The sequence below is a fragment of the Enoplosus armatus genome, chromosome 12, assembly GCF_043641665.1.
Source record: "Enoplosus armatus isolate fEnoArm2 chromosome 12, fEnoArm2.hap1, whole genome shotgun sequence".
NCBI classification, from domain to species: Eukaryota; Metazoa; Chordata; class Actinopteri; order Centrarchiformes; family Enoplosidae; genus Enoplosus; species Enoplosus armatus.
The window spans coordinates 20261913-20278038 of NC_092191.1; the positions used below are offsets into that span (position 1 = coordinate 20261913).

The 16126-nt window shown below is 46.9% G+C and overlaps 1 protein-coding gene across 1 annotated transcript; it reads left to right on the forward strand.

Moving 5' to 3' along the window:
- Window positions 1–11855: 11855 nt before the first annotated feature.
- Window positions 11856–14596, forward strand: prop1 (PROP paired-like homeobox 1). The gene is made up of 3 exons (XM_070916662.1): window positions 11856–11949; window positions 12862–13091; window positions 14222–14596. The coding sequence occupies exons 1-3, from the start codon at window positions 11856–11858 to the stop codon at window positions 14594–14596; spliced, it is 699 nt and encodes a 232-aa protein (XP_070772763.1).
- Window positions 14597–16126: the final 1530 nt, after the last annotated feature.

Genomic DNA, 16126 nt, shown 5'->3' on the forward strand with positions numbered 1-16126 from the left:
CTCTGTGCCAGAGTCACCATTAAAAACACATGAGCCACACTGTCGCACTGGGTGATGTTCCTACATTACCATGAACACACACACTGTAGTTTACTTTGACTCAGTCCCACATTCACCGTCCTGCTGCCCCAAATACTCACTAGATGACCAAATGTGTATTAATCCACCACTGAAATTAGTCCCCAATAAATGCACTGTTTCCTCCTGTTTGAGTAATGTTAGCGAAAAACAACAGCTGCCAGCTGTTTATCGAAATCATTTAGCCCTCTTTTTTTTTTAGCATGAAATGATATATTTGTGTTATTTGTATGTGTGCATCTTCAGTAGGAATAAATGGGCTCCAAATTAGCCAAACAAGCTAATTTGGTGGCTAACAGTACCATTATTACCCAAACTGTCCTTTGTAAACATCCATCACAGCTTACAGACCGACTTCATGGTTCAAATTTGACCTTCCGGACTTACCATAATTGTGCATACTTACAGTTTTCCTGTGCAATGCAGGGTAATTACAGACATTATGGGCAGTCTCACACTTTTACCCCCAAATAGAAATACGACCACTAAAAGTGCCTGTTTTTGCCAGTGACAGGCTCAGATTGTTCTGACAACATTATGGAAAGGAGATCGACATAGAGTAAGTCATCCCTCATCTCTCGCGAGATTTCAGAGTGAGACCTTTCCTTGAGTGAGACTTACTCTTTATCCACTGGACCAATTCCAAAACTTGTACCTATTACTCATTTAGACCCCAAAATATGTAAAAATAGAAATAGGGCCCAGGTTTTAAAAATACTGAAATGACCTTAAATTGAAGGAATCAGATAAGTGGAGTGGAGAACATTAATTTGGATGAGCTGCTCCAGCTCTCCCCACATTGTTCTCTGTCACAAGTATTATAACATAACCATGTATACAGTACACTTCAGGTGTAGCCCCACTGTATTGCGTTCGGCCCCTGATGATCTGATGGATCAGTGCACAGGTCAGTCGCTGCACCTCTGCAGCTGCCGCCATGCTGTGAGACACACTGCTTGAACACACACAGCCTGTTGAATGTATATTTGTAGAGAGATCTGTATAGTCTACTGTCCAAACTTTGTCTTGCACTGTGTCTTTGCACTGCATGTGAGGTCCTCGCGTCTTTGTGCCATATGGGCGCAGCGTAGTATACACCACGAATGACATCTCTGCAACAGTGCCATGATAGATTTCTGCACATTTATGAAGCTGGTTCTGAATCTGAAACGGCTGTAAAAAAAAAAAAAAAACAGAAAACAAAACAAAAAAAAACATGACGGCAAAGGGGACTGAGTGTAATTTGTTTGTCAAGGAAAAATTAAATGGTTCGTAGAGGAAAGTCAAATTCTTTGTCAAAGTAATCAAAACAGTGTTTCTTTGTTTGGCTGAAATGCTGATTCGCATTAGGAACATGTGAAATTATTTAACCAGCTTTTTTTTTCGCTCGCTTGACAAGTGGATTCTAGATGTCAGCTGTAAATTAACTGCAGTGGTGAATCACAGCCCTAAGTGTCTTTTGGGTAATCTGCAGTGGATGTCGCGTGAAGAAGATGCGGACAGCTCACCGGGGGCCTGCTGCGCTCGGGTGTGCGAGGAATGGTGTGACGGTGGAAGCAAAGCGCAGAGTGTTTGAGCCTGCTTGTGGTCAAGAGTGCGCAGCGAGCCCTGCAACAGGAAATGACAGAACCCAGCGCAGAGGCTAAAAATAATGCCCGTTGTTAAGGGAGAATAGAGCCGGGGAGGCAGCGGAGTACAGCAAATATTATTTCAATTAAATCGCAGGCCCAAAACCACGGCCTTCTTTTCAGAGAAAAACCCAGGTGGCTGCCAGGGGAAAAAATAAAGTGAGGAGAGGAGAGGGAGAGGTGAGGAGTTGAAGCTCTCGCAAATGGAGTCAGAGGTTGGGTGTTGGTGATGGGGATGGGCGGGGTGAGGGGGGTTTCTGAGTAAAATTCCTGTGAAGTTATGCCACAGTGCACTGACTCACGGAGGACAACATGCGTTTTATTTGGGGCCTTTTTTCGCAATGGCTTCCACCACCTCTTTCCCTGACTTCACTATTGTTACCAAGAGGAGGAGGAGGAGGAGGAGGAGGAGGAGGGGGAGGAGGAGGGTGTAATGCTGGCATCAAACTGACACTAACGCCACTCCAGTTCACCTCCCCCTTTCCTAAACCCTCACTCACATACACACACACACACACACACACACACACACACACACACATGCATACACACTGGCAAGCTCAACACACCCTGGCACTCAGCGGTGCCGAGCTAAGAATGGAGCACTCCTTCGGCTCACGCAATGTGGTGTGCTGAAATTTCCTGCAATAAAAAACGTGATTGGGAAGATACCCATTAAAATGTGTGAGTAAAGAGGAAAGAGCCGAGAGCCTGCCAGCCAACGAAGAACGGGAGAGCGAAGAAGAGGAGGAGGGCGGGAGAGGTTGCTGGAAAGGGGGGAGTCTTGTAGAGAAAAGTGTTAGAGGAAGAGGGGGATAAAGGAGGGGAGGTGGAGGGATATTCTCCTCGCTGACCACTGGATACCCTGCCACCCCTCTGCATGAAAAAAAAGAGCACATTTTGGCTGCTTTGGCGTTCTCTCTCCTCTCTTGCCCCCCACCCCCCCCTTTTCTTTTTTTTCAAATCCTGTTTTCATTTAGCACATGGCAGCGCTCCCTCAAACTCTTGAGTTTCCCAAACCAAAAGCTATTTCCTGATTCACTCCCTCTCTCATATAATTATTCTGCTGGACCGTGTTTCTCAGTTCTTTTTTCAGGGCTCCTTCTCCAGCACTGCCTGTTCTGTACTCGGGGGTGACATCACGGCCTCAATGGGGCAAAGGCGGGCCCGGCTCCGTACTCCGCGGGTCAGAGGTCGCGGGCTGCTCCCACCCCTTCACACACACTTAACCCCTATATGCCACTAGCATTACGCCGAGATCTGGTGTAATGTTAATGAGACCCTTTTGCATGGGGTAATTAAGTTTGCCTGAATCACATGTCCTGGAACACATGTTAGGAACTTTTTGTTTTTGTTTTTGATTGTATTAGCTGTACGTGGACAAAGACACACAAAAAAAAGATACATATCTTTTCGGGTGAGCCGGGGGTTTTTGTTACGAGACGTTCTCTGAGCTCAAGCGGGTCACATGCTTAATATGTTAAGGGCCCTTGTTAAAGACTTGCGGTATTCACCTCATAAATGGCCGCATTGTTCCCGTTCACGCACACACTCGCGCATACACTGAGGCTTTTTTTTTTTTTTTTATGCCATAACTATTCTGAATCACTTGTAATGTGCCCTCAAATCTCCTGTTAAAGTGCACACTCAGTCGCACAGGGCATTTACGCTGCATTTTCAGCTACTCAACTCGTTGTTTTCTAGTCCCTCTCCCCGTCTTCCTGCTGGTGGGGTTGGCAGCGTCGAGCTGCATTGACACCGGTCTCTCTCTCTCTCTCCCTCCCTCCCAGCTGTGTGCTTCTGTCCTCGTTCCAGCTGTTCGGGCGTGGCCGCTGCTGGCACCATGAGAAACCTCCACAAACTCAGGGGAGGAGAGGCATGCTGCAGATAGACGTATAGGCACGCTGCATGCTCACACAATGATTAGGTCAGGAAGCTCGTGTGAACTTTAGATTGTGACCTACCGCTGCAAGGTAGAGGGTGATAACAATACAGCAATAAAAATTTAAGCATCACGTATCAAACAAGGATGAATGTATTTAAAGTTTCGTACAAACCCTTTTTTTTTTACCTGTTTATTTGCCTCAGAATTTGCAGAAACATCCAATCAGAGACACCAACTTTCAGTGCTTGACAAGTTTTGGGTTCTCGGTTTCTACAGACAGAAGTTTGGTTGGTAACTAAAGTACTGAAGTTTCGATATCCAGCCCTACTTGATGTGATTGCAAGTGATCGTTGTTTTCTCACGTGAACGCCAAACACGCACAGTAGCTGCATGCTACGTGGGGGCAGCAGATTATATTTAGGACCCATCACACCGGTATTTATGACGGCAATATTTCACGCCAGATTCAATCATTTGAACGGAGCTGGAGGATTGCTTTCATGTCCAGTTCAACTATGGTGAATGCATACTGCTGACCAATCGCAAAGCTGCTTTGAATTAGTTCACCGCGCATTGGGTGGTCAAATTGGGAATCAAATTGAGTCCAGAATGCTAGAGGCTATCCAGCGGCATTCAGTTTTATATGGTTCTCCTCTGGCAGAACAAGAGTTGCAAGTTGAATAGTGGCACGGTTTGCCGTCAGTTTTGATACAGGGTCAAATAAATGGCATTAATGGGTGTCCCAGCTTGGTAATGGCCAATTCCTCTCATACTGCACACTTCCAGATCTGCTACTTTTCCGAGCGACAAAGTTATATCTGCCTTTGAAGCTGCAAACCCTCAACTTCTTTGACAAAAAAAAACACGAATAGGAAACAGAATAACACGGCGCGAGAATATTCCCGCCCTGGTGCGTCAGACATTTAAGTCGACGATTGGCCGAAGCACGCAGCGTATATATCTGACCGACAGCCTTTAAAAACCTTCCAGCTTTCCTCCTCATGTTTTCACTCATAGCGGTGCTAAGAATAGCCTGCAGACGAGACTACAATATGCACTGTAATAGCAGTAGAAACCCTATACCAGTCTCGAGGTCATACGGTGTGAATGCAAGCGCTGATCTGAGTTGAGAGAGCGCACATGAGAAAATATAGCCTACATGTGCGTTAAGTCGGGGAGCACGCATGTCTACATGAGTATCAGTATGTGCGCATGTGTCCTTACAGCATGCGATTGGCTGGTGATGAACGGGCGCCTGCTCTGCGAGGGTAGCGCAGGCTGCTGGGGGGGGATAAGAGTAGGGCTTAGCGCAGATGACGGTGGATGTAACGGCAAGAGTGCAGTACAGACATGCAGGAGAGGCAGCGAGCGGCTTTTTTACGAGACGCTGACACACCCCGCCACGAAAAGCGAGCCGTTGCACAAGAGGAAGTGCTTAACAATCAGTGCAAATAGATGCTCATAAACAAGGTTGCGCAAGCGAAAAAAGACATAACCGGAGGGCTGTGACGGAATGTTATTGAGGATGCAGAGAGTCCAACGTGATCTTGTATTTGATGACTTTTTAATGATTCATTTAGCTCAGCCATCGTTTTTTTTTTGTCTTTACAAAACCCAAATTACAAGAGCAAAAGTGCAGGACATTGTTTATCTGCTCTGCAAATGCTAACTAGCTTAGTACCTACAGTGGTCATTTGTAGGTACTGTAGGAGGTTTTCTGAGTCTTATGTTCACTTCATTTCGGTCAGCAAAATCGGCAGACGCCAGGTGGAAATGAGACCCCTGCTTGTGGTACCTATGTCTGAAATCAAGAACCCATTATTTCAAAAGTGACTATGGATTTTGAGAGGCAAGGAAAGGCCTGACAGGTGTAGAAACTGTAGCTAAGGCTTAGCAAACAATAACAAATTATAACAGCAACTAAGTAATAATATCCTGCAAATCAGTCATATAATATCAGATAATTTGATATAAGCAGATTCTGGTTAAGGAGCAGGGTTGAGCATCGAGTACCATGCTTGAGTTTGGGGAGTGCCTTTGAGGACCACAGGAGGCCCGTGTCAGAGGTGGGGCGGGAGGGGGGGGGGGGAAGAGGACACCACCAAGGGAGTCTGGAGCAGGAGGAGGCATCCAGACAGCAGCTCTGCAAATCCACTGGCCCTCCCTGCCAAAACAGCTGAACCTCGAAAACCTCACGCAGGGCAAGATGCCACACGCCACCATTATCTCAATCACTCTACAACAAAGTTGACGTTTTCATGGAAGTGCGACAGAAACAGCAAACGTTTATTCGTAGAATTACTTTTAAAGCTACAGTCAAGAAGTGCTTCGTTTTCACAGAATAGAACGGGCCGTCTTTGCGGTGTCCGGGACAACCCGTCCTGTACTAACCTGCCGTTCTTGGCTTTATATCCGTAGCTGGGAAAGATGAGATTCCCACAGCGCAGGCTAATATGACGGCCTAGTTGAGTTAAATGTCTTTAGGGAACACAGAGTACTGCTGCAGGCACATGGGCCCTGAGAGGGTGGTGCTGCACGCTGCACCATCTGCTGAGTCATAATGGGCACAGTGGTTCCCACTTCACCCTGCAGACTGGCCCAGTGGTCAGACAGACAGACAGACAGACAGACAGACGTATGGTAAGGGAATGATTCAGGTTGTAGCTGTATTGAGATGAACAGCCGTACTTTGCTTCAGGAACCACGTGTATTATCCAAGTGTAACAAACTGTAAATCGGCCTGAATAAAATGGAAAGTAAAGACAATTTCATGTGCGAAGCCGTAAAGATCAGAAAACAAAACTGAGACATAACTAGACTTAGAATCCACTTGGGAGGCAAAAAAGACTGAAAAAGGTTTGTCCTGAGGGTGGTGCCAAAGAGAGAGGCCATGTTGTTACCTCAATATCTTCATATCAGCCCACTTCAAACTTGAAAGGAGAGCTCAGAGGAAAAAAGAACTTCAGAAATCTTGTGGCTTTTCAAACTTTTGCAGGGAATTGTTTGAAGGATCCCGTCACAGCAGCTGATTGAGAAAAACATTTTTTAGGACCTTTAACATTTCTTTTTCGGAATGTCGTGTTTCTGGCCACTAAGCTCAATATTCACTCCTGTTTCCGCTCTGTTTACGCCTCCACCAACCCCCGTGGGAAATATCTGGCTCTTTAGTGGGTTTATCAGAGGGGCTTTTTGTTTTTTCTCAGAAAACAGCTGGAAAAGACGCTGATGAGAGCCGTGAGAGTGAACCAAAACAGTAAAGTTGTGGGCCATAAAAGCAAAACATGAAGCTGAAAGGCGATCCATCGAGCTGAGGGGAACTGCGGGGATAATTCATTGGGGGGTTCGTCGCTACGAGTGACCACACGTCAGTCATTTGATGCATTGAATATATAAAATGATTGATTGGTACATCTTTCAACTTGTCAATAAATCTGATTATCCATTGAATATCCATTCCCGAGTTAATTGCAGGCTCAGAGACACGAGCTATGCTACACATGACCTGTTGACATTGGCGCAGCAGGTAGAAATGCAGTGGATCATCTTCGGCAGCCGTGACGGAGCTGGAACGTGACGGGGGGGGGGGGGGGGTAACACACGTCATGGATAGTTGGTCATGTGTTGGTAGAAAAAGTGTCCTCAAATGGGGACATTGGTACCTAGTTTAGAGCTAATTAAAGCTGCAGAGGGGTGATAAACTAAAGGAAACACCCGACATGAAGTGTCTCAGTATGGAGTATGGAGTCGCACCATACTTTCATACTCGCCGAAGTATTCAGCGAGCCCTGGAAGCATCTGCATTTGATATGTTTCCCCACTCTTTTTCCACTCGTAATTACCACTTGGATGATGATGTGATTTACAAGTCAAGTGTTTTACACGGTAACTTTCATTTGATGTGATTGCGACATTAGGCTCCAACATTAACATAGGCTCCGTTGTGAGCTCAGTGCTAAACTTAACATGCTATTCCTGTTGTTGTTTATTGGTGTTAGGAGTTATGAACGATTATGTGGTGGCTTTTGTTTCTCCGTATTTTCGCCGTTTCTTTTCTTGCCTTTTGTTGTCACCGTCTCTGTTTTCACTTTTTCAGCTCTCGTTGCTGCTTTTTTCTCTGTTGTTCCTCTTTCAGTTGTTGCTGCTCTTATGGTTATTGTTTTTGGTGGGACTGGAAGTACTTTCTGAGTTGCACAAGAAAAAGAAAAAAACCCATATGTATCAGTCTGTTGGTGCTTCAGTGACGAATCTTTTACACAACGAACGCCAGACTCCTCGAAGGTGAATATTCACCAAAGTATGGAGATAAAAGACATCCTTCTCGTCCTGCAGTACTGTATGCTTCTGTCTCTGTCCTCACACAGCTGGGCCAGCAGACTGCTGGATGGATGAGGGGGGGGTTGCTGAGGGTGAGGCGGGGGGAGTTGAGTTACATTCCTTCCATCGGGGCTGTGTGTCTGCCAACCAGGTCACTCCCAGTTCAGTCCCGGGAAATTGGGAGGGAAGAATTTCCTCTATGTGTCCATACTGGACACGGCCACAACCACACAGAGGCCTGTGTACACCCCGGGCACATATGTGTGTGTGTGTGTGTGTGCATGATGTTTGAAACTGGGCACCCGGTGTAATATGACTTGCATGTTATTTTCTTACGGGTACATTGTAAGGGAGGTGGGGTTGTATGTGCTGTATCAAATGGTGTGGGCATGTGTGCACTGTGTACGTGTGCGAGACAGAAAGTGAAACTGAGATATGGAAGTTTCTTCCCGCCAAAGTTCTTGATCTGTATCTACAAAATTTTAACATTCAACTGACCCTTACTCAGAGATTGCATTGCAACGCGCGGGCAGATATTAGTGCAGAGCTCAATAAGACCTTCAGCAAGACACACCGACTTGCTGCACTGATCAAACCTGTGACCTCTAATGACTTATTCGCGTCGCCGACGACAAAACACTGTATGTTTATTGTACTTTCCTATGAAAAGAAGTCAGATGGTGCAGCAAACACGACTGTAATTCCTGAATATCTGCACCTGCGTGTACGACGTAGCATGACTGTGTTGCCTTCACTCCCTTTCCCCACGTATTGCACCGTAATGCGCAACTCAGTGCAGTCCACTGTTCTTGAATGTTCCAAAGTAAAGCCCACTGAGGATCCTCTACTCCCCTGCAGCTGATAAAGCAGGGATTTTTAAAGGCAGTGAAGGTGTAAAGAGCCCGGGCAAACGAGTTGTCGATCCTAATTTGTGCGATACCAATTAAAGAAACCGGCATTTGCAGTTTATGGAAACCGAGCGCAGTCGAAAGGGTGAGTGTGAGGGTTGTACAAATGGGGGCGACGCCTGAACGAATGATTGGAGGAACGCAGCGCTTCGACGCAAAGTATGGAAGATATGTGAATGGTGTAGCATACAATCACCAGATCTCAACCCAGATTTTTGGAGTGGCCTGTTGGATATCTCTCAACATCTCACCACGCTAGCAATGCCTGTCTGTCGATCCGTCACTTTGGTCCAGGCTGATGTGTCTCCACAACGACCGAACGGTGTGCCACATATGATTACCAGGTACATTTTGAGACAGGGGGGTTGCTGTGACACACAGCTGCATTCTATTGTGCCACTAGGTTCTCACAGGAGAAGCTGCTTTATGGCACAAAGTAGAATCATTCAACGGCAGAGACGTCTTTTACTCAGCCACCAATCCAAAAATTCCTACTTCCTAGTTCCACTACTCTTATGGCAAATGTTCATCTTATGCCTTCAACCAAATTCCTATGGACCGACATCTGGGACAAAAGAAGAAGACATATGGTAACATCCTCTTTGAGACAGGAAGTCTGGGCTTCGTGTGAAAAGTGTGGTCTTGATTTTGAGATATAAAAATTCTATACATTTACCCACCCTTGTTTTGTTTTTTTCTCTCCAAGCAAGTGCAAAATGTTCCCAGTGAGATGAGATCACTTCAGGCTCCTCCAAACCTTTATACTGAAAATGAATGTGAATATGAAGACTTTTGCCATATATAGTGTTTATTAGGGAGAGAAGTGGAGGTAGGCTGGATCGTTGTCTGGGACAGGAAACATGTGAGCTGAATGTGGGATCCGTGGAGGACTTGGCAGCACAAATAAAACACACACACACACACACACACACAATGCAGGAAAGATGGAAGCTCTTCCAGGACACACAGGACTTGGCCCTCGCACACGACGTGTCACAGCGAATCAAATTAGATGTTGCTGCGTGGAGCGGCCAGAACAAGGCCAGGGACTCTTCTCAAGGAACCTACAGGAAAGTTGGTTCAATCTCGTCATTTGCAAACCCTACCAGAGAACTGATATGTAAAAGAGGCTCCTGCAGGACTGCCTCCACAGCGGGTCATTCAATCACTGCATTTTGTCTGCTACACACACTCTGGCGAGGATACTGGACCGAGGTGGGAAGGGGGGCGGGGGGGGGGGGGGGGGGGGGGGGGGGCAACCTACAGTATCAGTGTGACACATTTCCAGCCTGAACTGCTCATGTACTGGTTCTTGGGAGTCACACGTATCGCTCGGGTCAAATGAGGAGAGGGGCTACTCAGAATTCAGCACTATCAAACACACACTACTATAAGACATACTAATCTGATCTAGAAGCTGGCCTCCTTGCATAAGCTGCATGTGCCCAACACGTGCAGTTTTCCATGTACACATTACTGCCGCTAAATGGATATACACACACACACACACACACACACACACACACACACACACACAGACACTCAAGCAAATAGCATTGTTCAACAAATATAGTCCATGATGAATGACTGTCTTGTTTGAGCCCTGATAAAAAAGCCAGCTGCTGCTCTCCAACTATGTGGCCTGCCTTCCTCGGTGCCCCGTCATGACTCAGTGCTGAGCGTGACATTAGTGGGTCTCTTCCTAGCGTCCAACGCCGAGTGAGAGGGTCATTCCTCTCTCTGCGTTGGCCCTGGGATGAGCTTAGCATTATGGGAAGTGCTGAGAGCAGCTGGGGTCCCGGGAGGTTACGCAGGAGTTCAGCTGAGTTGATCCAGCCGACGGGGTGCCCCTGTCAGTCAAGACGCAGGGCACCAAATGAGGAAACCAACCTGAGAGGGGCTGTGTGTGTGTGTGGGTGTAAGACTTGGGGGGGGCAGGGGGGGCTCAGCTGGGTGGTTTCCACACTCACCCCCTTTGTTAAAATACAGACTGATGAGGATTCTTCCCTTTGCACATGCAAGGCTCTGTCATGCAGTTCCCAGTTTTGTCTCTGTGACACAGCCTGGCGTAACAGAGCCACCTGGTGGCCACACAGGCAGTTGCATCTCACCAGAAAGAGAAATCTATAAACTGATTAAAAAATATCCAACGCAAAGACCAAGTTATCCCTCGGTTATTATGTTTATGGTCACGTGCGTGTTTGCGAACACAACATACACACTCTCACACACACACGTCTGCTCTACACCCATGTGTCAATGCAAACGGAGACGCGTACAGACAGTGGTGCAAGGAGTAGGCTGATCAGGCCCTCGTGCGAAAATACTCCATTGCAACTAAAAGTGTTTTCAGCAAAATGTACCGTATATATACACAGACACATACATCCTACAGGCCGCTTTGTCTAGTTAAGTTTTTATTTTTTAGCCTAAATCCTTTTTATTCATTTGTTGCTTTTAAGCTGAATTTCAGGGACAGCGGATGCAAATCTGTCTCTTTTAAAGTAACAACAAAAACAATGGAACATACAAGTTTTGAGTATCTGCATCTCTGATTAAAACAGAGAAAGTCTTGTTGTTGTTGTTGTTGTATAGGACATTATCCATTTTTATATGGAACATGGATAAAACTAAGGTACGGGACACACCCCAATGCTTCATAAACGTGTCCAGGTAAATGTGCTGCTGTGTGTATACCCCCGGCTTAGTCTGAAAGCAGCAGGTTTGGTTCCCCTTTCTTGGTATTTCAATGTAGGATATCCACTAAGGCAGAAACAGGGAATAAAGGGAGGTGGGTACACCAAAAAGATAGTTACATCTTATCAGACAGTAGAATTCTATCTAATATCAACACAACATGAAGAAGAAGAAAAAAGAACATGTGTAAGAACCATGGGAATGTATGTAGGTCCCAGTAGCCTCACTCATGCAGGTAAAGGTAGACCAGGTGGGTGGGACATGGGCATGTTGTGTGTGTGTGTGGGGGGGGGGGGTCAGATGGTCCCGGTGCAGATGGTCCTGTCAGTGAGCAGAGCTGCAGTGATGGCCCAGGTGAAGGCAGCAGGAGACGCAGCGAGGAGCCACCAGGACTGTGCAGAGGTTTACTCTGACATGGCTACTGTCAGCTCCAGCGCAGGTGAGTCAATATGATATATTAGTCTATATATTCGTTATTACATTTGTTTTAATGTTGTCATTTGTCCTCCTAGTGTATTTATTAGCGTTATGTGGTATTATCACTTTTAATGTTGCTATTTTCATTGTGTGCCATTCGACCGATAGAGAGTTAGAGGGTTGCATGATGGAGGCTTTTTAGATGAATGATATTTTCAGAATTAAAAACATACGGAGTTTCTTTAACTTCTAAACTGTTCAATTTACCAGTGTTGGGTTGCGACATTAAATGCCAGCAAAAATGATTCCTTGAACCTTGAACCTTTTAAAGGTCCCTGAACCCTTAAAAACAACTGTACTTCCTATTGGCCTGATCCTTGTAGTGCATTAGTCACAGAGTTGTCAGTTAGCAAAATAAAATGTCTACTTCGCTAACAGTGTTCAGTGCTTAGTTTCGCTAATTTATCTAATTTCAAAATGTGTTTTCCCCGGTAAATCAAGCAAAAAGACTCTTTGTCAGTAAGAACACAATTTTAATACCCATCCTCAAATCAGCCTCCTCCACGATGTGAGCAGGCAAGGTCAGCTCAGACCACCATTTAGTCAGATTAGTCACTTTGTCAGTGACTGTGGTAATAATCTTGGTCAAATCCCCCAGTTTCTGGTATCTTTTTCTCACGAGCTTGTCTTTAGCAGCTAAAGCTCTGCGGCTCTCAGGTTGCCTGATGGCAGTGGGAACCAGAAAGTCAGTGTAATCCCTCTTTGTTGAGACAGTCATCGGCGAAATGCGCCCTTACAAGTTTAGGCTTTTTTTTTTTTTTTTTTTTTGTATCACGCCGAGGAGGTCAAGAAACAGGAGCTGGAGAATTGGTTGTTGTGTTTTTTCGGCATCCTCGCAAAGCCTCAAACTCTTTTTTCCTCCTCCTGAAAACAGATATAGGAGTGTCGGTGAGGAAGGGGTCGTTGTGCGAGACCTCCATGACCGCCGGCCTCGGCAGGCGGAGCAGGGCCTACCCCTCCCCGGCCAGGAGGCGCCACCGCACCACCTTCAGCCACAAGCAGCTGGAGCAGCTGGAAGTGGCCTTTGGACAAAATCAGTATCCTGACATCTACTACAGAGAGGAGCTGGCCCGCATCACCAAGCTCAACGAGGCTCGCATACAGGTGGGACGCTCTTCAAACCACTCGGAAATCAAAGAAGTGTGATTTCTGCCTCCCAGGGACTGTCAGCACTGTTTGTTATTATTCATTCATCACATTTAGAGAAAGTGCAACTGAGGAGTCCATTTTCAATCAGCCCCATAACCTCATGGGACACAAAACGAATGACTGTAGTGCAATAAAACAGATAGATGTTCGTTTTCAAACAGTGTAGTCTGCATGTTGCATTTACTGTCCAATGAAAAGGCCCCAGAAAATGTTAACACACCAGGCAACACGATGCCATCCTTTGTCTTGACCTGTCCTCGCCTCTAACCTGTCCTTGTCTCTACCCTGTCCCTGTCTCTAACCTGTCCTCGTCTCTAACCTGTCCCTGTCTCTAACCTGTCCCTGTCTCTACCCTGTCCCTGTCTCTAACCTGTCCTTGTCTCTGCCCTGTCCCTGCCTCTAACCTGTCCCTGTCTCTAACCTGTCCTTGTCTCTGCCCTGTCCCTGCCTCTAACCTGTCCCTGTCTCTACCCTGTCCCTGTCTCTAACCTGTCCTCATCTCTAACCTGTCCCTGCCTCTAACCTGTCCTCGTCTCTAACCTGTCCTCATCTCTAACCTGTCCCTGTCTCTAACCTGTCCTTGTCTCTACCCTGTCCCTGTCTCTTACCTGTCCTCATCTCTAACCTGTCCCTGCCTCTAACCTGTCCCTGTCTCTAACCTGTCCTCGTCTCTAACCTGTCCCTGCCTCTAACCTGTCCCTGTCTCTAACCTGTCCTTGCCTCTGCCCTGTCCCTGCCTCTAACCTGTCCTTGTCTCTGCCCTGTCCCTGCCTCTAACCTGTCCTTGTCTCTGCCCTGTCCCTGCCTCTAACCTGTCCCTGTCTCTAACCTGTCCTTGTCTCTGCCCTGTCCCTGCCTCTAACCTGTCCCTGTCTCTAACCTGTCCTTGTCTCTGCCCTGTCCCTGCCTCTAACCTGTCCTTGTCTCTACCCTGGCCCTGCCTCTAACCTGTCCCTGTCTCTAACCTGTCCTCATCTCTAACCTGTCCCTGCCTCTAACCTGTCCCTGCCTCTAACCTGTCCCTGTCTCTAACCTGTCCTCATCTCTAACCTGTCCTCATCTCTAACCTGTCCTTGTCCCAGCAGGTTTGGTTTCAGAACAGAAGAGCCAAACAGCGGAAGCAGGAGCGGGCCTCGCAGAAAGCTCTCCCAGTGGGTGTGATGCCTGGCCACAGGGCGCTGCTGGGGGGCTTGCACGTCCAGCCGCCCGGCATGGCTCGACAGTACTACGCCCCGCCCGTGGGCCACATCCCCCGCCTCTCCCCCGTGCTGCACTCTGGGGCGTACTCCCGCCACCTGGGTCCGGTCAGCCAGTGCCCCTGCCCCAGCGTCCCACCACCACCGCCGGCCGCCCAGCGGCAGCATGAAGACTGGTACAGCCCGCTGAGGGGCAACCTCACCTCGCCCATGTTCTCACTGGCCTCCATGCAGCCCCTGGACCCGGCCTCTCCCTGGAGCTAAGAAGTGACAGAGGCCATCTTTAAAAGTCAAATGTTACATGCTAATTATTTTTAATCTCTGTTCAGCTGCATGCATGCTCCTTTTCCTCCACCACACTGTGAGTACACAAACACACATTTCGAGTTTAAAGTGCTTCAGGCCCTGATTTTGGCTGGAAAAGTAACTTCAGTGTCATACACACTGTGGGAACTTTGAGCGCTAACTTTCCCCACACAGTTTTCTGTTTTGAAATCTGCACTGAAGAGTTCACAAAAGCGCCTCTTTTTGATACTTTTTCACGTCTTCAACATCCACTGCCAATATTGAGTGCACGGTGGGTGGGTCTTCACTGCAGTTTAGTTCACGTCTTGGGGTTTTGTATCTGCTGTGTTGTGTGTTGTACTGTGAAATGTTGATCTACACAATTTCTGGAGCATTTACAGGACTGAAGATGAAACCTGGTTGTCTAAAAACCTTCGAGCACATCTAACAAATAAACATTTTAAACCTTTTTTTTGCAGAGCGTTTTAAATGTGATTTCATGAATGCAATGTGGTGGGACTCCACACTACTATTCTTTAAAAAAAAAACCACACACACACACACACACACAAAAAACATCACAAATCCAAGTCTGTAGATTACAGTTTTTAATATTTCACATTCCAGAGACAACACGGTTGCGTCTGTTATGCTCTCGGTTGTTTAAATAACCTGAAATGATCGGAGAATCAACACTGGATGGCAAAAATATAGAGTTCATCCATACGAAATCATACTTTACAAGGAATCACACATGGATTGGACACACACACACACACACACACACAGCGAGAGAGACCTGACATGTTTGATCCACATCTGTTTTAAAGGCAGCTGATGATTTGAAGCAAACGTGTGTTGTGTTCAATGGTTTATAAAAGTGCTTTCCTGCAAAGCCCCATGAAACTGAGCCTTGAACGAGTGCAGCGGCCGCGGCGTCACCCAGTGTGCTTAGAGTCTAGCTTATCCAGTGATGAAGAATCAGCAGTGTGGAGCTGCTGTACATTCACTCCGACGTTACATATATGTCAAGTATCTGCTGGCTGACGGACCACAGTGAAGATGGCGGTGACTGGCTCGCAGGGACTGTGGCCATCTTCAGCAGGCATGTAGGCGCTGACAAGCCACCATGCTGCATTCAATGTCGTGTTGTTCTGCCTGTAACCTTGAGCTCCCCTCCAAAATAAACTCCAAAGTCACCTCATCAGTTCAGCAAAGGTTTTCTACTCTGTACACACAAACACACACACACACACACACACACATTACGTCACGGCTATATGCTGTACGTCTGAGCAAAGTCAAGGCCACTTTCTAATGTGATGAGAGCGAGCGGTTTGTCTCCTCCTCATCACAGACAGCGAGCGAAACGGATTCAATCATTTGGTCTCTGCTACCACGGCAATACAGCGGAGGTGAATTTTGTTTGGGACGTGACACAGGGTGAACTGACCCTTCACAAATGGTATGACTGCAAGGAACCTACAAAAGCAGAAGGTGCAGAAATGC